Below are 19,642 nucleotides of genomic sequence, written 5' to 3'. Positions count from 1 at the left end.
TAGATCAAGTTTGTTTGCAAAATGCTGGATTTGTTTGTTTAATTATGGCACATAATTCGCTCCATATGGGAGACCATTTGCCAGGAGACCACCTTCCTTTGTGTCAGTTATCCCTAAAAACCTTATTACCTTTTGTTTTACTTATTTGGAAATGAGACATTTGTACCAGTCGCAATGAGACATTTCAAATGATACTAAATATGAATAATCACTCTATGTTAATCATTCACATTAAACCATATATTCTTGGGCAAGTCCTTGGTGATCTTCGCATTAGGGGAGAAGGAGAGGGGGATGAGGGAAAGAGATGTAGATTAGGATGACTCTGAGGTGAGACTTTCGTCTCAATAGTGCACGAGGAGGATTTCATATGTTAATTTCCAGAGAGGTCCTGTGTCCTCTCAGGTTCTGGTCGCTCTTCAACCAGACTGTCCGGCATCTCCTAATTTCTCAATTCTTACAGTATTATAACTGATGTTAAAATTATTCATGAGCTCATGCAATGCATTCAATGGTACATTACAAGGCATAATTAACGCTTTAAAAATACTTTTATAATGCATTATATATAAAGGCTTCAAGTAAAGTGTTTCATTTTTTTTCTCTCTCAAATTAACCACCTTGTTAACAAGTAGGCATTCATGAATATTGATGATAAAGCCTTTGTTTAGTATACAAACTCATCTGTGTCACTGTTTTGAGCTGATCTGTGCCGTGAGAGACGGGTCCATCATGACACACAGGGACAGATGCCTTCCTTTCTTTATTTTCCTTCAACCATTTCTAGAGCTGTTTACTCTCTATCGAGATGTTATTACACTCATGACATGTCCAGAATGGTGTGGTCATTAACTGTTTCTTTTATAATACAGTGTTGACAACCAATAGCAGACAGGATGAGTGCTCATTTACTCAAAATATGCTACAAGGGTTACATAAAACTTAGATTAACATATTTACACTACCATTCAAATGGTACTAATGAGCCCAAAGTGTGGCAAGAAAATATCCATTACATCCATTACACCAGCAACAGCCTGAACCGCTGATGCAAGGCAGGATGATCCACGCTTTCACGTTGTTTACACCAAATTCTGAACGTTGCAGCAGAAATCCAGACCCTTCAGACCAGACGACGTTTCTCCAATCTTCTGTTGTCCAGTTTTGGTGAGCTCGTGTGAATTGTAGCCTCGGTTTGCTGTTCTCAGCTGACAGGAGTGACACCGGTGTGTTTCTTCTGCTGCTTCAAGGCTGGACGTGTTGTGTGTTCAGAGATGCTCTTCTGCAGACCTCGGTTGTAACCAGTGTTTATTTGAGTTAGTGTTGCCTTTCTATCAGCTGAACCAGTCTGGCCATTCTCCTCTGATCTCTGACATCAGCCAGACATTTTCACTCACTGGATACTTTCTCTTTTTTGGACCATTCTCTGTAAACCCTAGAGATGATTGTGTGTGAAAATCCCAGTAGATCAGCAGTTTCTGAAATACTCAGACCGGCCCGTCTGGCACCAACAACCATGCGCCACGCTCAAAGTCACTTAAATAACCTTTATGTAACCAAACTTTAGCTCACAGAATCTTTTTCTTTCTGCAAACTCGCAACATCAGCTGTATATCCCGAATGCAGGAGCGTGTCAATGGCACAGAAGGGACAAACAGGTGTAACTGCCTAATTAAACATCATTAGCATGTACTGGGCCAGAGATAGAGCTTGATAGAGTGGATCTCTTTACACAACGGCCCACCATATGTAGAGAGAACAGCGGGACCCGTATAGCCTGACATTACACACGAAGCCCTGCGGCGGGACAGGACAGGACAGGCCTGGCTTGGCTTACATGTTCCTGCATCTCTCCAAAGGGTCTGAGAAACGGGTTTCTGGAGCTCACATTCAGCAAAACTGCGACTACTGTGTATGCATGTGACAGCAAGCGAAAGCCAAACAAGTTAAATTGCAAATGAGCTTAATTATTATGCAGGACCATAATTGGATGGTCGGATAAATCTGTTGTATCGAGTCCGGAGTAATTTGCAAGTGTTAAGATTCTCCGTTCGAATGCCAAGTACTTCATTTTTTGCTTATTGATAGGCAAATTACTTTTAGGAAGTGTATATTATGATGATTCTGGAAATGAATGTCACAGTGCACTTTTTTAACTGTGTGTTTGGATCAAGTCAAACAGTGTCGGGCTGGTTTCGCTCAAGGTGTTTCTGGGAAACGAGTCCCTCGTGGTGTCCTGGTGTTTTTAATTGGTTTGCTTCAATAGTTTTTCTTTTTTTCCTCGTTCTTTAACAAACGCTCCTTTATAAAACCCTGTGTGAATATTAAAGCACAGTGATTATGTATGTGCAATATCTAAGGGGCAAATTAATATTTAACTGGATTTACAGATAATCATTGCAGTAATATTAATTTTAATCCTGATGTCAGGGGCTTTGTACTAGTTCACCAAGTGTTTTATATTCTGTAATAGGTTGTTCTGTTTCTCACATTTTGATGGTTGATATTAAATGGTTAGTTAAGCCAAACTATGTATGATTTCCTTACGTAGAACACAAAAGATCATGCTTTTTTATACATATAATGAAAGTGAATGAATCTGTTAAGCTCAGAAAATGACAATAACATTGTGTGATAGAGTAGCTTTGTACAAAGGGACATTTAAGTTGTCATCTAATAAAGTATTTTTTTCATATGGTTAAATATGCAAAGACATTGAGATTGTGAGCTATGGACGAATGACTTCAATGTCAGCATGATGACAGTCCCTCTTGGATTTTGAAATCTTGTGAACGTAAGCATTAATGCAAATTATACCAATTGGCACATTATATGCAACACTTTGAATGTTGTTTTATTTTTTATTTTTTTTATTTTTATTTTTTTAATATCTGAGGTGGAAAAGCGATATTAGCTCATCAAAATCATCTGTGAATATTTACCTGATTTCTAAGATTTCGATTGTGTAATTATACATTATTTACTGGATGTGCACATTTTTATTTCCACAATCAATAAAAAAAAAATAATATATATATATATAGAGAGAGAGAGAGATTGTACTGTCACTAAAACGCATTAACCACATAACGGTTATTGGTGGGTTTTTACTGCAAACCAGCACATCTTATTCAGTCATTTTGGGCATTTTCCAAAAATCTGGAAAAAAGGTGAAGCTTAGGAGTAAAAAGAAGTTTGAAATATCTTTACAACAATATACTGTTAACGAACATCTCGACACGTCCACACTGATGAGAATGGTGTTTCTTAACAAAATAAACACACAGAAATACAGTGAGAAAATAGCAGTTAAGAAAGCATCTGATCATAGTGATGTGCTTATGTTTGCACAAGCTCCAGTCACGTCAAATCTCGTCACGTTTAATTTATAAACCACTTTATACAACAGCTTGCTTTAAAGCAGCAGTTTTACAGTATTAAACATGAAAAAAACTATCACTTTCAATTACAATTGCGACTTCATTTTCTACTATAAAGCAGCTCTCCAGTGTTTTACATGTCAAAGAAGGCGGAGCTTCAGAGCCACGCCCACCTATTACATCATCACCACGGTTGGTAGTTCAAAGGTGTTTACCAGCCAAAGCGGAATTTTCCGGAAAGTTTGCTTTTGCAACTCCCAAAATGAACTTCGTTTTGGCGTGATTTTGTGCGAAATGACGTCGCACCAGTTTGTTCTTTCTATTTCGCCTGAAATATATTGTATGGAAGCTTGTTTCCGCCACTGAATAAAAAATAAAAAAGGTATTTGAGACTTTTTATCTCACAATTGCGAGTTTATATTTCACAATTCTAACTTTATAACTCACAATTGCGACTTTATATCATGCAATTCTGTCATAACACGCAATTGCGAGTTCATATCATGCAATTCTGACTTTTAAACATATTATATTTCTCAGAATTGCGAGATGTAAACCGGCAATGGTGAGATAAAAAATCGCACTTATCTTTTAAAATGTTTTATTCTGTGGCGGAAACAAGCTTCCATAATACTGAGCCGAGTCAAATACTTTTATGATGCTTTTACAGGGCTTTTTGCACATTTTGGAGCTTGAAAGCTGTTGTTTTATGGAAAAGATCTGCATGAACATGCATGAGGGTGACAAATGATGACAGAATTTACAGTTTTTCGTGAACTATCCCTTTGAAGCTTTGTTGTTTCATGACTGGACCGTAACAATCAGTGATCAGCGCAGTGTTCGGTGAGCTCCAGAAGGGGCTTTAGTAATGCTTCAGAGGGCTTTGATTGATTGTCAACCTTCTCCTGCTTTTGAATTTCTCATTTCCTATTCAGAAGCTTTATTCATCGCACAAGGCTTGACAGTTTTCGATATGAGACCTTCGTAGCTCCACACATCAACAGAATATAATGGAGTTTGTTCCTTCTCTCCATTTCTTCCCAGGCAATATTTCAGCACGGCTGTGTTGTACTATAAACAAACCATAAAAAATATGAGTCAATTATAATATCTCTGTGTCACAATCTTTGATTTAACCGTCGCTCGTGTGCGTCGTCTTGTACGCTCATAGATTTTTGCCCATGCTATCTTAATGAAATATTAATTAAATCACTGATTTGCTTTGCCGCTATGTTCTTTTGTCTCTGTTTGTGGATTAATGGGCATGAAACTGCAAACTGTTTGGTGCGGATGAACTGAGCATAACACATAATTTTCTCGAGGAGACAAACAAACTTAATGCGCGCCCTAAAGTTAGAATACATTTGCATATTTTGGCAGATTGAATGTTCCGCACTTTAATTTACCTGTCACAGATCTGCTCCACAACAAACCATAGGGCAATGCATCAGAAACACAGCACACACAAACCTCAGATGTGGCGTAACCAGCAGAAAACAAACAAGCAACGTGACTGGCTCTGGGTGAGTCTTATGAACACGTGTCCGGCTCCCATTTCACACCGCATTAAGACGAAAATAATAATTGTCTTGCAATTTGCATAAAGAACATGAAGCCTTTTTTTTTAAGGACAATATTTTTAACATTATTTTTTATGTCAATTAAGCACTACCATTCAAAAGTGTGGGGTCAGTAAGATTTTATTTTTATTCTGCTATTAAATGACTGGCTGTTTTTAGAGTTGATCTGTTATGATGTTAAAAAATATTTCTTGTTCAAATAATGCAGTTCTTTTGAACTATTCATCAGTGAATCTTAAAAAAAAAAAAAAAAATCCATCATGGTTTTCACAAAAAATATGAAGCAGTGCAACTGTTTTCAACATTGATAATGATCATAAATGTTTCTTGAGCATCAAATCATCATATTAGAATGATTTCTGAAGGATCATGTGACACTGAAGACTGGAGTAATGATGCTGAAAATTCAGCTTTGATCACAGGAATACATTTCATTTTAACATATACTCTCATAAAAAAATAATAATAATAATAAAACAAAATAAAACAGCTACATATTTAACTGTTTTACTATATGTTTAATTAAAATGCAACCTTGGTGAGCAGAAGAGACTTATTAAAAAAAAAAAAAAAAATGATGCCTAACTTCATCAATTCATTCATTCATTCATTCATTCATTCATTCAGTTTAATTAGTTCTTCATTTATCTTGCCACCCTGTCCGTTGGGCTTTGTTTCTCTCTGCCCATCATGCTTTGCATAAAGCAGACCTGCCATCTCATGTCATCATCTATGATCACCATCCATGACTGGCACACAATAAATGGCTCTTTTCTGCCAATATTTGACTGTGCAGCACTTGATGGATGAATCATGAGCAAATTAAATATGTGTATTTTTCTTGTCAAAAACAGAATAAGACTCCGGAATCCGAGGCAGTCAGTGCAATCCGCTTTCCTTTAAATTAAACCTGCTAGCTTTTAAATGCATTTGACAGTGATTTAGAAAAAAAAAACAAAGATCCATGTTTTTACCTGTCATACATTTGTGACACTGCAGTCATATTTTTTTCTTGGCCAAGTCTCGTGTATTTACGACTGCCAAAGCCTGCGGCTCGACTTCCACTTACCTTTCCACCGTCTGCATGGTTACCATGGCAATGGTTACCGATGGAGACCAGGAGTTCAGGGAACTGGGAGACGGGGCTGCAGGGGAAAGAAGATTATTGGATGATGGAAGGTTAGTTAGGAATATTGCTGCCCTTTTTACTTTGAGAGATTTTATGAAGCACAGATGGCCTGAAAGTGGCAGGAGGAACAGCTCTGAATCCCGAAGCCAATGTTAATTTTGTTTGACATAAATAAAGGCTAAAAGTGTCATTGAAGACATTAAACATAAGCACTTTTTACTAGTGTTGGTCAATCCGTATCCCTTAATAAATGAATACTCAGTACAGGTTAAGCTCTGTTGAAGGCAGTGGTAATAATGCAATATCATATATATATATATATAAGAAACAAAAGAAACCATAAACATAAAATACACACTTTAAAAAAGAAACAGATATCACGATTCTCCCACGATTCTGAATAGACAACCAAACAAAATAACATGTAATTTACTAGATGTTCTGACAAAATGTTAATAGTTGCAATCTATTTAAAATAATTGAATTAATTTGAATTATTTTTTTAAAAATCAGTTTGAGTGAATGATTCAATGACTCACTCATAAAGTCTTCGCTTGTTTCATTACTGGATTAATCTGTGTTTTTGAATGAGTCTCTTGAATGAATGATTCAATGGCAAATACATTTTTTAACAGTCACTTGTCGCCATCTACTGGTGTATTTTGTCTATTTTGTGTCTATTTTGATCATAGACATCAGTGTTTGAACATCTGAACTATAAACTTTTTGAGTACTTCTGTGATAATCATGTGATAACATGACATTGTGTGGTTGAAAACACTGTTTGTGAAGCTGTTTCATACCTATTTGAATGTTTTGCTGTGATTATACTTGTCAAAGGTTTAATAGAGAGAGCCGAATCGTTGTAATTAAGTAATAAGATCACGTGGGTGTTTGAATCCAGATTAAGATCTCTTAACGATTAACAGTGCAGGTCTAATATATGTGTATTTGGTGTGGGAAAATTACAGTAGCCTACTTACCTTACCTACTAGCCTTGTCTGTGTTATGTTCAACTTTTGCATGATATGTGCAAGATTACCAGAAAGGGATGAGTCATATGCACTGTATCTGTATGTTTTACATGGATCAATTTCAGTTCTAAGATTAAAAAAGTATGTACCTTATATTTTTTTTTAAACCTTTTGAAGGCATCCTCAAAGTAAGGATTTGTCAGGTTTAGCTTACCTTTGTCTGAACATATTTTAATGCTCACATCAACACATTAATGATATTATTTTTTGCCCAGCCATGTTTGAGCCCGTAGTAAAGCATTAATCGCCCCTCCTCTTGTTGTCTGGCTTCTATAATTTATTTTCATAGGCAGCACACAGGCAATCCTGTCCCCGTGCTCCGCCACAGATTAAAATGTGACAAAAATGAACGCCAGCCACATTGATCATGTGGACAGGAATGTTGGTGGGAGGGTTGGAGACTCGATCCGGCTCTCCGACGGGAGATTGATGCACGAGGCCATTGTGTGTCACTCTGGAGAATACACTCAGATGCTTTGATTTTGTGGTTTATCACAGATGTTCCTTATTGGCAAAGTTTGTGTGTGTTGCACTGTTTAAGACTCAGAAGAGAATGTCAAGAGGGCATCTGTCTCTCTCCGAACAATAATGTCTGAAGCACATAGCTTCTAATATATTCTCCTCAGTGGAACAAGTGTTGTGATAGATGGCTTGTGCAGTATTTATGTGTTTATTTTTTTCCAGTTCATAGTATGGTTGACAGTTGTTTGCAGTGTTGTAGTACTTGACCAGATGAGTCCTACAAGTCTTGTCTAAGACAGGTCTCAGTCCTGTCTCAAGCACTATAATGCTGTAGATAACGTTTTGTAGTCTGTGCATATGCTATGGAGGTTGACACAAAACCAGGCTTCATTCACCCCAAAGGAAAGCATATACACTGTGTGAATTGTCCAGACTAGATGGACGGACGGACGGACGGACGGACAGAGATAGATAGATAGATGATAGATAGATGGATGGATGGATGGATGGATGGATGGATGGATGAATGGACGGACGGACGGACAGATAGATAGATAGATTGATTGATTGATTGATTGATTGATTGATTGATTGACAGATTGACAGACAAACACTCTGCCATTGACACTAACAGCCTGTTTACTGTCTGATGCATATTGCACACAAAACTGGTAATGACTTGTGAGAATAAGCTCCAGTCAGATTGCCCGACTGCAATGCAATTTCTCAGAGTCTGGCTGAACAGGCTTTTTATCAGTCCACTGGGGAAATGCATTTAAAAGCACTTGAGAGGAAGAACTAAACAATGGGTTTGCCAGGATTGTGGCTTCAGATCTTCGGAGATTGTGTTTTGAGACATTAAGTAGCAAGTAAACTAGACATCCATTCCGCGGTTCTCTGCTAGAATATGATGTAATGCGGGCCAGACTTCATGCCGCGAGTCAACGTCTGGCTTTGTGTGACACTTCAAAAGGTGCCATTTCCCAAAGAACCAAGTAAAATGTAATAGTTGCCTTGTATGTAATTGGCAGATGCCAAATTAAGAAGAGTGTTTCTAACCTTCAATCCCGTTAAGGAAATTCAGCATTATATCTGCTCATTAACACAGTTGCACCTCCTCGCTCTCCGAGGATTCTGACGAGCTCTGCAGATATTCATAGCATCCCGCTAATGGCTTTTTTGTAGATTGTCTCACGTCTTAATTACTTTGCTTTACCTGCTAGACAAGTTCTCTCCCATAATCCCCTTTATATAACTCTGACTCCAAAAGATTAGCCAAAATAAGTTCCATATCTAATTAACCCTAATGCTCCCCTCAGTGGTTTTCAACTCCCATTGTTGCTTTGCATTCAAGACCCTACAGTATAAAGCCCCATCCAAATTGTTTCCTGTTGCCTTATTGATTCATTCAAATTGGGTGACTTAAAGGCTTCGAGATGCTGTGCAGATTATGTGGGAGACTCTTTTTCCCCCTAAAACTCTAATGACGGCAGACACGAGGACCAATGTGCATTAATGACTGTGGTGTCAACTGACAACATCTGTGCACTCTTAAAGCTCTTAGCTGCCGGGAATCTCTAGACGCCAGAGCCAATTCAGAGCCATTAGCCCCGCTTTATCAGAGCGTCTCTCCATCGGAGTGGGTGGGCTTTCCAGGCCTCCGTAACATTCACTCAAGCATTGGAAGAGGGGGTGATGTTAAACAGAAAAGGGAAATATTCCTGGCAATGCCAGAAAAGTATTTTGAACAGAAATATTACTTACAAAAGAAAGCAAATGTGCACATAAAAAAGCAACACATTTGATGGAGGAACCATGCCATTTCAGCTGGTTCTACTAGTCTTTGTGTTCTTTTTTCGTGACTTGGGACTCGTACTTCACATCACGAGTGCAGTGCTGTATCAGGTGAGTTTCAGAGCAAGTTTACTACAGCAGAAAAGCTGCTTATCTGATGCAAATTGTATTAGTTTCCAAGTCATGCACTATGGTTAAAGTGTTTTGAGATCATGACATATTGTTCAGGGAACCGTGCAAAAAATAAGTCTTTATTCATCAATAATCTATGGAATCTTGTTTCCGCCACAGAATGAAAAATAAAAAAAGGTAATTGCGACTTTTTATCTCACAATTGCGAGTTTATATCTCAGAATTGCGTGAAATAAAGTTGCAGTTGTGCGTTATGAAGTCAGAATTGTGTGATATAAACTTGAAATTCTGACTTTTTCTCAAAATTGCATGTATATATTTCGCAATTCTGACTTTATAACACGCAATTAGGAGATATAAAGTCAGCATTGCATTATACAAAGTCACAATTGCGTGTTATAAAGTCAGAATTGTGAGATATAAAGTCGCAATTGCGGAGAAAAAAAGTCAGAATTGCGAGTTTATAACACGCAATTGCAAGTTTATATCTTGCAATTCTTACTTTATATCTCTCAATTCTGAGATAAAAAGTTTCAATTATCTTTTAAATTGTTTTATTCTGTGGCGGAAACAAGCTCCCAGTTATAATTACTGAGAAAAGGAATAAAAGTTGTTGGTGTTTTACTGATTTCAGCTGGAAACTGCAGTTAATTGTTTGCAGAAGTAGGTTTTGGGAGTTTTGCCGTCAAGTTCTTGTCAAGATGGGAGGACTGTAATTTTCAAAAAGAAGGTCGGACTTGGCTTGAGACTCTTGGTTGTGTCCTTGTTGAACCCTCACTAGCTTATACTTTCACATTCTTATTGTAGAAGGAACTGCAAACTTGAACTTAGGTTTAGCGATAATCCTTTAGTATACTTTCCTCTCTGTGGCTCCTGTGAGACTGACGAAGCATTTGTGACAGAACTTTTTTTTTTTTTTTTTCATGGGACGTCCAACAGCTGTTGGATGTCTGAGCCTGGCAGAGTTTTGTGAGATGAGGACTTTGGCGAATGTTGTAGCCTTCAGATGAGAGCACAACTCACTGACTTCTTGGGAATTGCTTAGATATTTTTTTTTCCCCCAGGCTGCCATGTTTCTATACAGTGAATGTTTAGCCAGAAGCACTGGCAGACATTTAAAGTAAAAAAAGGAAGCATTTGCCTCTGCCATTGTTACTAGCAGAGAAATCTGCTGTTGAAAAGAAGGGAAATCTGTGAGGATGTAAGAAGTGTGTTGTGTCAGTCATGGGTTGTCATTCACCAAATGAAGAACACACTATAATTTTAGGTTACTGTTAAGGCTTTTTGATGCCATAATAATCCCAACATTATCTACTTTTTGCCGTGGGATGCCTGACTAAACAATTCAGTGCCGGATTGACCTCTTTCGTTATTGCCACTCATAACAGGCCCGGCACAGTAATTACAGTCCATCTCAAAATGTCAGCGAGAAGGGCAGAGCTCAGCAAGTCTTTACTCCCGCAACTGTTGACTATTTCTCTCTCTTACAAGAGCTTATTTAAAGAAATGTGCCACAAGGTGTGAGCGACTTCACCCACCAGTGCTAATTTACCACTGTAATGAGCATGCAGTGATGCATGATTATCAGGCAATTATATTTGGTTACCATGCAAACAGGGTGCATCATGGGACATCATTAAAGACAGAGAAAAACAGCATCACAGAAAGAGAGCTCTGTTTTCCAAATGGCAGCCATTACCGTAACACCGGCCCGTTTGTTTCCGATTTCCATGAATATTAAAAGGCGCTCTGTTCTTATGTCTGCAGTGTCATCTGGCATGACAAATTGAGATTCAGTTGTGCTTCCAGTCAAAAATAAATTGATGCTTACCATCAGGTGAAGTTTTTGGAGAGTGAGTAAGAGCTGATTTAATTTTTAAGCTCTCATAAATAACTGAGACGGCGGGTTATTAGGTGAGAGATAAATTATCGATGACCAATAATCAACCACATTCCCTCCACTAGTGTCAGTGTCATTTACATTGACAATCATGCTGATCCACGTTGATAGACAGCCGTGCAGCATTTAAAGGATTAGTTGACTTTCAAAAAAAAAAAAATGCTGATAATTTACTCACCCCGATGTCATCAAAGATATCCATGTCTTTCTTTCTTCAGTCGAAAAGAAATTAAGGTTTCTGAGGGAAACATTCCAGGATTTTTCTACACAGAATGGACTTCAGTGACAACCAACTATACCAATGTTCAAAAAAGGTCCAAATGTCCGTCTCAATGTAGCTTCAAAGTCTCGACACGATCCCAGTGGAGAAATAAGGGTCTTATCTAGCGAAACGATCGGCCATTTTCTAAAAAAAAAAAAAAAAAAAAAATTAAAAAAAAAATATATATACTGTATACTTTTTAACAAATGCCCATCTTGTACCATCTCTGAGATGCGCCACGTATTACGTCATCACGTTGGAAAGGTCACGGAAAAAAATAAAATAAATAATAATAAATTAAAACAAAGATGTCGGACGATTTTGAAGTTGGAGGAGAAAATGAGATGAAATTTTTCACCCTTCCCTACCTTTTTGAACCGGAGTACACAGACAAATAACTTATATAAATGACGTGACGCGTGACCTTTCCAATGTGATGATATATATATATATTATTTTTTATTTATTTATTTTTAATGGCTGATCGTTTCACTAGATAAGAGCCATATTTCTCAATTGGGATCGTGTCGAGACTTTGAAGCTGCATTGAGACGGACATTTGAACCCTCTTTGAACATTGGTATAGTTGGTTGCCATTGAAGTCCAGAACTAATCCTGGAATGTTTCCCTCAAAAACCTCAATTTCTTTTCAACTGAAGAAAGAAAGACATGAATATCTTGGATGACATCGGGGTGAGTAAATTATCAGCAAACATTTCTTTGAAACTGAACTAATCCTTTAACACCTCTGTGGTATAGGTACTTGAAGTACACAAAGAAAAGCGATGCTAACACTAGCTAGAGAACAACTGAATACCTCTTTAAATGATACACAGAAATGTGACATCATCGTAGTGCATCCAGGAAATATCTAGACCCCAATTTGTAATTTGGAATATCCAATACCCGGAAATCTCTGTGACATGTGACTCATGACTCTTCATTACCGCAGAGCATCTCCATGTATCCCAGTGTGATGCTTCTTTTTTCAAGTTTATTGTTACCGTAAACTTGATTACATTAAGGATAATGGGAATAAATGACTGTGAAAACTATGAACTTGATTCTGTAGTAGTGAGCTTGAGCCTTTAACGCTCACTCTCCCTCCCTATTGTCCGGTGTGTGTAATGAGGTCACATCTGTTGGAATGATGTCCGTGTCTCTGGGGTGGTGTGCGACTCTCACTAACTCTTCAGTAATACCCCGCCGTAAGTCCAAGGGACGGACAAATTGCAGGACAAATCTTCCCCATGTGCAACGTCAGAGCCGAGGAGCAGACAGAGAGATAGAGAGATAGAGAGATAGAGAGATAGAGAGAGGGAGGGTGGACAGATCGACTGGACATATTGTGCTCTGTGTGTGTTGGGAGGGGGTGGACACACAGCCTGAGTCAGTATTAAAGGCCACGGTGACACGGTGGAAGATTAATATTCAATTTTCTTTGGCTAAATGAAAAGGAGTTATTCTTTATATCATTATGAACTTTTTCTGAACTCCCTTAAACGCCTCAACTGTAGTCAAGTTTTCTTCCAGGAACGAACACGTCATAAATATCTTATCCCTTATTTAAATATTTTAAACTCAAAGCAAAAAAGGGTTGCTTTAGTGTGAAAAAACACGCGGTTATGGTAAGGGGCGGGACATTTCACAAACACGCTCAAAACGCTTGACCAATCACAACACACTGCTCATGCCGACCAATCAGAGCACAGTGTGCTTTTCAGAAGGAGGGGCTTCATAGAGACAGGAAGTAAACAGAGCGTTACTGACAGACTGGGAAGAGACGAGCTGCAATAATGGAGAATATGAGGAAAATAATATTTTTTTTTTTTGTATCATTCAAGCATGAATTCTAATCTAGTAGAGCCCAAAAACGTTGTAAAAGGACATAATATGGCCTCTTTAAAATTAAAGACGAATATCCTGTTTGATTATGAACAATAATGCTGCATTATCATGGCGAAAAATTGGCTTCACAAACAATTTGAACAAAGACATAGCTTTGTTCCAAAACCTTGTGAGCAGCCTATCAACTCAGCATTTCCAGTTTTGGTACAGAGCTTTGTTTCTTCTGCTCTTTGAAGGCCATAATTGGACAAAGCTTGGGTTGAGTATCACTGGGGTTCCTCTCCTCACTCTCTCTTCAGATCTGTCAGTCTAAGAGACAGTGTCTCAAAGCCCAAGGAAAAACAGCCTCTATGGTCAAATAAAACCCTCCCCTGAGAGGGAATGAAAAAGAGAGAAAACTGAGACAAAAAAGGAGACAGCGACGGCAGGCGGGGTATCCGACTCTCTGATCCGCTCTTGGACTGAAGTGGGAGGAGGCAGCTGGCACAACACATGGCACTTAAACATCATACTGTGCGAAGAGACGGCGGCACGCAGCTCTCGGCACAGGCGTCCACTCCGACTCTAATAAGCTTGCTCGCATGTCAGAGCTGCCCATAGATCCCTGTGGGCAACAGAGCTTCCCATCTACCCACATCCCAACACCCCAGGAGTCCCAGACTGAACAGATGCTGGAACGTCTGCATGTATCATTCTGTCCTTAACTCCGTTCCAAAACCTAGTCAGCTACCTACATAGACAGCTGCTTTCTGTCCAAGTAACGCAATCAAAATGGAGCCTCAACCCTGCCGGACAAATACATGTAGTGTGTTCACGCAAAGCGCACAGGACACTCAAACCAAAGTCCATTTCAAGGAAAGTCAGTTCGCTCCAAGGCCAGATTTGCAACACCCCCAACGCCTATTTCAGTCATGCAAAACAACCGAAATCTCAACAACTGCATATTGCACATCAGCAATAAATTCCAACATGAACTTTCACATTATGTGCAGTCCTAAGCACGAGACTCGGGTTTCTGTGGCTGGGGCATCTAAAATTTCAGTAGTGATGCAATGAATTTACCAATTGCTGATTGGTTCTTCTATTTACTTGCTTTACTAGAGACGCCATATTGTGTATTGCAGTTTCTCCCATTCATAGCAATATGAGTGAACTGTCTTTGGTGTTTTACAGCCTTTGACTCGACTTGCAGTTGATTGCAATAGAGTTTGGCATTAGCATTTTTGCTAAACTGACACTGCAATACTCTAAACATGTAGCTTTAAAGAGTCAGTTTTTATCGATATTATAAGGATGTTTTTTAATCAAAATTTATCATGCTTTATCTGCCATGTTGTATGTTTTGTTTTGTTTTTTTAGCTTGTCCAAGTGCATTCGCAAATTATGCAGTACTACCTTTGAGTTGGCCAATATAATCGTGCTGCATGCTGTTTGGAAAAACCTTCCTGGCTGTAGTCATAGTCAGCTCACTCGATTTTGTCATATTATGAGCTCGCAAAGATGTGTCCTTTTACTTATGCGGCATGTGTTTTGTATGCCTGTGTCTGTGTATGTTTCATGTGATTTTTGCCAGAGAGATAAATGTAGTCTGTGCCTCTAATGTTGACGTCGACGTTGCCAGCTCTGGGAGTTTTTTCCTGGGCGCAGATGGTAGGAACAGAGAGAAGCAGGTGCTTCTGGGTGAGGTTCGTCTGTGTTGTGTTGTTTTTATCCTAGAGTTTGTCCTAAAGGCTTGGCTTCCTCTGCTGTGATCACCTGGTGAACAGATGACAGGGATGATTTTCACTTGCCATCCATGTTGCTGGAGGTGTGATTTACTTTATATGCCCTACTGTGTGGCACTTTACTCTGGCAAATGTCTCATTAAGGGGCCGTTCAGTATTTATGGAATGGACCACTGGAGGAAAATAGGGGAGGGTTATGTCTTTTTATTCTTTGTTGAGGGGAGGGTCATCCAATTTTTTTTAGTCTAGGGGTAGGGTCACCCAACTTTTGTATTCATGAAAACAGCAAAATTTCAAAGTGGCTTGTTTTGTCCATATTTTTCCATGTAGCTCTCTCATCTCTAGCAGATGGGTCTGACCCAACAAAAATCCAGGTTGGCGCTGTGGGCGTACGTGCTCAGAAAAAGTGCATCATGTCAGAACAGAATGCCAATGAAATGTTTACTCGGCAAAGCTTTAAAGCATGAGCAAATAATGAACCTTTTTGATTGCGAATAAGTGCAGTGTCCTGTGAGTTTAACTCTACCGCTGCGATAACATGTGATGTGAATGTACGTCGAGTTTTACAGTATTGGGACTGAGGCGCCAGAACTGCAGCTGATAGAATGTGCGCTATAGCACGATACCATCTTATAGTTTCCATGCTTATTGTGTTTCCACAACAATGTTAGTGAGTAAATCTACTGAAATGGCCACCATAACAGTGGAGTGTGATGTGTAAGATGAGAAGGCAGAGGTTAACGCCCGTTTCACACATACTCCGTGTGTAGTGCTTTCACATTATGCTGTGTTTGCAGTGCGTAACTGAGCCACGGCTGTACCACAAACACATAATCACTATTTTTATTTCAAATCCAGAAGTTATCAGCAACTTTTATTTAAAAAAATTAAATAAATAAAAAAAGCCAGCATTGCGATTTTTTTTGTACACATAGGCTATACACTCTTTAATAGATGTATTCACGTTTAAACACAATTTAAACAACGTATTATTCAACGCATTACTTCTATATAGATTTATATATTAAGTTGCTCAAGCAAGTGGTAAAATATTTTACCATGTACATATATTAAAATCGCAAACATTTTAAATTAAAACTTAAATTTGACAAAAACAGCCGACTCTCATGCCTTTTCTTTTGCATTTAAATTTTAATACAATAAATCTTGCATGTCACACAGAACTTGTTTTTCCACCTCCGCGAATGAGACGAGTGCTGTTCATTATGTCGCCTTGTTGAGGTAAACTGTTGTTTTCCTTGCTTTACCCCGGTCTTAAAGTAAAAAGATGACTGTGAAAAATAGTAGTATTTAATTAAATACATTTATGGTGAGATTACTACATTTTATTTAGTTATGTGCAATTATGGTGAGATTATTATATTTTCATGTCAATCTGTGTTCATTTTGAACACGAACCATGCGCTGTCACTTTAATTCAGCGCGTGCAGCACAGCAGAAATTGACCGCACCAGGCCAGGGGCCTCATTTATAACCGTTGCGTCGCACAAAACAGGCCCTGAAAGAGGCGTACGCCACTTCCGACGCACAAGTTGTGATTTATAAAAACAAACTTGAGGGAAAATTTGCGCACCTGCACGCAAACTCTGACCTATGCGTACGAACGTTTTGGAGACGGAGCAGTTTGGCGACACCGATGGTGAGCTGGAGTTAAATGTCTTTTTGGTCATTTTTAGACAGAAAATCTAAAGACATATACAGAAACTTGAAGCAAATATCCATCCCTTCTTAAATGTCTGCGCCAGCGAGCGCGTTGGACCGTTTAGTGAAGCTGACGCAAATAACAGTTTAAATAAATAAAATAATGATTTAAACTATGTTTTACTTCTGATATAAACATTTAGATTAAATATGCCATTCAAATTAATGGAGTTAAACACATGAAAACATTACTGAGAAGTTATTTTTTTTATAGCCTATTCAATCAATAGAAATATTTGTTGTGGATGCGATGTTTTTTAACACTTTTCCTGTGGCGTGCTGTGTTTTAACCACATAGATAATTGCTTATCATGATAATACCAGATTGTCTGAGAAAATAGTTTCGTGCAAATAATGCCCAAGGCCTATCTGTTTCCATTAAAAATATAAATCAATTAAAAATACAATTCGGCCAGTGGAAAAGACTGAGAAAAACTTTCTCTGAAATGTATTTTACACTGTATTTTACACTATGGGCAACTACATGATTTTTATTAATGTAATGTGTCTTGTACCGTTAAACGTTATCACGTGGATGAATAATCATATGCAAATGATATGCAGATGAGGATCTGCATAGTACAACTAGGCGTTGTAAACTCCATATATGGTTATTTCGGGGTGGAGACGCATGTGTGCACAATCTTCCGCTGACTGGGATTTATAAAGTGAATTCTGCGCAGGTTCTGCCGTACAAACGGTTTTATAAGTCTGAACATTTTTTTGCGTACGCCATTTTTGGCTTTCGGGCGCACGTACACTTTTAGTAAGGTTCCTATGCACAGTTTTATAAATGAGACCCCAGGGGTCTCATTTATAAAGCGTGCATACGCACAAAACGGGGCTGGAAACGTAGCCTACGTACGCCAGTTCCCACGCAAAGGTTGTGATCTATAAAAAACAAACTTGACGGGAGAATGTGCGCACCTTTAAGCAAACTTTGAGCCGTGCGTACGCACATTCTGGAGACAAAGGGAATTGGCGACACAGATGGTGAGCTGGAGTTAAGTGTCTTTTTGGTCACTTTTAGACAGAAAATCTAAAGAAAATTAAACATATACAGAAAGATAATACAAATATAATTTCACTCACCAGGGGCCTCATTTATAAACGTTGCGTACGCACAAAAGGCGGCGTACGCCGCTCTCTACGCAATAATTGGTATTTATAAAAAGCAAACTTGACGGGAAAATGTGCGGTCCTTCACGCAAGCTCTGACCCAGGCGTACGCACAAAAACGGGTGAAATGAGAAATGGCGACACCGTCGGCAGATGGAAGAAACACGTGAAAGTGTGTGAAACTGTAGATCGTTGTGTAAAAGAAATGGCAATACTGCCTCTCATAAATAACATGAAGACTTCACAAAGCAAGTCTTACAATTAACAGCCCACACAAACACCCGTTTGATCGATCTGCAGTGTAAAACAAACAAAATCAAACGAAGATTACAACAGAAATGCAATTTAACAGATATTTGCAAAAAGATATAAATATGTTCTGCAATAATATTAGCATGTTATGCAATTCATCCTCATAACACATCTGTAGCTTGTCAGATGCAATCAAATGGATGGTAATAAAATGCCATGATGCCATCACAATGCGTAATGATGCACAATGGCTGATCATGCGCTTCACGCTTGCACGTGAGTGAAGTTACGTTTCTTGGTTCTCCTCTCTGTGTTTGCCATGATTTCGCAATCGATGAATATTAACTTGTGGGCATTTCACGGTCTATTTATGGGCAACTATGGGCGTGACATGAAGCCGCAAAAGCTGCGCTACATTTAGAATTGATTGTGATTTATTAAGGGAAAACTGCGTAGGATGTGCGTGCGCACGGTTTTATAAATCTGAATATTTCTGTGCGTACGCACGTCCTATGTTTCATCCGTACGCCACTTCTGACGCAAATCCTACGCAAAGTTTTATAAATGAGGCCCCAAGCCTATCTTGAAGCAAATATCCATCCCTTCTTAAATGTCCGCGCCAGCGAGCGCGTTGGGCCATTTAGTGAAACTGACACAAATAACAGTTTAAATAAATAAAATAATGATTTAAACTATGTTTTACTTCTGATATAAACATTTAGATTAAATATGCCATTCAAATTAATGGAGAACACTTAAACATGAAATCATCACTGAGAAGTTACAACATTTTTTATATTCAAATTCAATCAATATAGAAATATTTGTTGTGGATGCGATGTTTTTGAGCACTTTTCCTCTGGCATGCTGTGTTTTAATGTTTTAACTACAGAGATAATTGCTTATCATGATAATAGCAGATTGTCTGAGAAAATAGTTTCGTGCAAATAATGCCCAAGGCCTATCTGTTTCCATTAAAAATATAAATCAATTAAAAATACAATTCGGCCAGTGGAAAAGATTGAGAAAAAAACTTTCTCTGAAATGTATTTTACACTATTTGATTTATGTATTCAAAAACAAGGCAAGGATAGGCAACTACTTGATTTTTATTAATGTAATGTGTCTTGTACCGATAAACGTTATCACGTGGATGAATAATCATATGCAAATGATATGCAGATGAGGATCTGCATAGTAAAACTAGGCGTTGTAAGCTACATATATGGTTATTTCGGGGTGGAGACGCATGTGCGCTCAATCTTCCGCTGACTGGGATTTATAAAGTGAATTCTGCGCAGGTT

At 38.4% G+C, this 19,642-nt stretch overlaps 1 protein-coding gene across 2 annotated transcripts in view; it reads left to right on the top strand.

The window, feature by feature from the left end:
* Positions 1–19,642, top strand: part of astn2 (astrotactin 2) — a 445,829-nt gene that overhangs the window by 117,592 nt on the left and 308,595 nt on the right. Inside the window, exon 1 of one of the 2 annotated variants that reach the window (XM_084114344.1) lies at positions 9,386–9,490. The exons of the other annotated variant lie outside the window; for it this stretch is intronic. Within the exon in view, the coding sequence (XP_083970470.1) occupies positions 9,401–9,490 (90 nt within the window). The 5' untranslated portion in view covers positions 9,386–9,400. Of the gene's footprint in view, positions 1–9,385; positions 9,491–19,642 lie in introns of those variants that run through there. 2 annotated transcript variants of the gene reach the window in all.

The sequence above is a fragment of the Abramis brama genome, assembly GCF_963993115.1.
Source record: "Abramis brama genome assembly, chromosome: 5".
In the NCBI taxonomy this organism is placed as follows: Eukaryota; Metazoa; Chordata; class Actinopteri; order Cypriniformes; family Leuciscidae; genus Abramis; species Abramis brama.
This window is presented reverse-complemented; position numbering and strand designations above follow the sequence as displayed.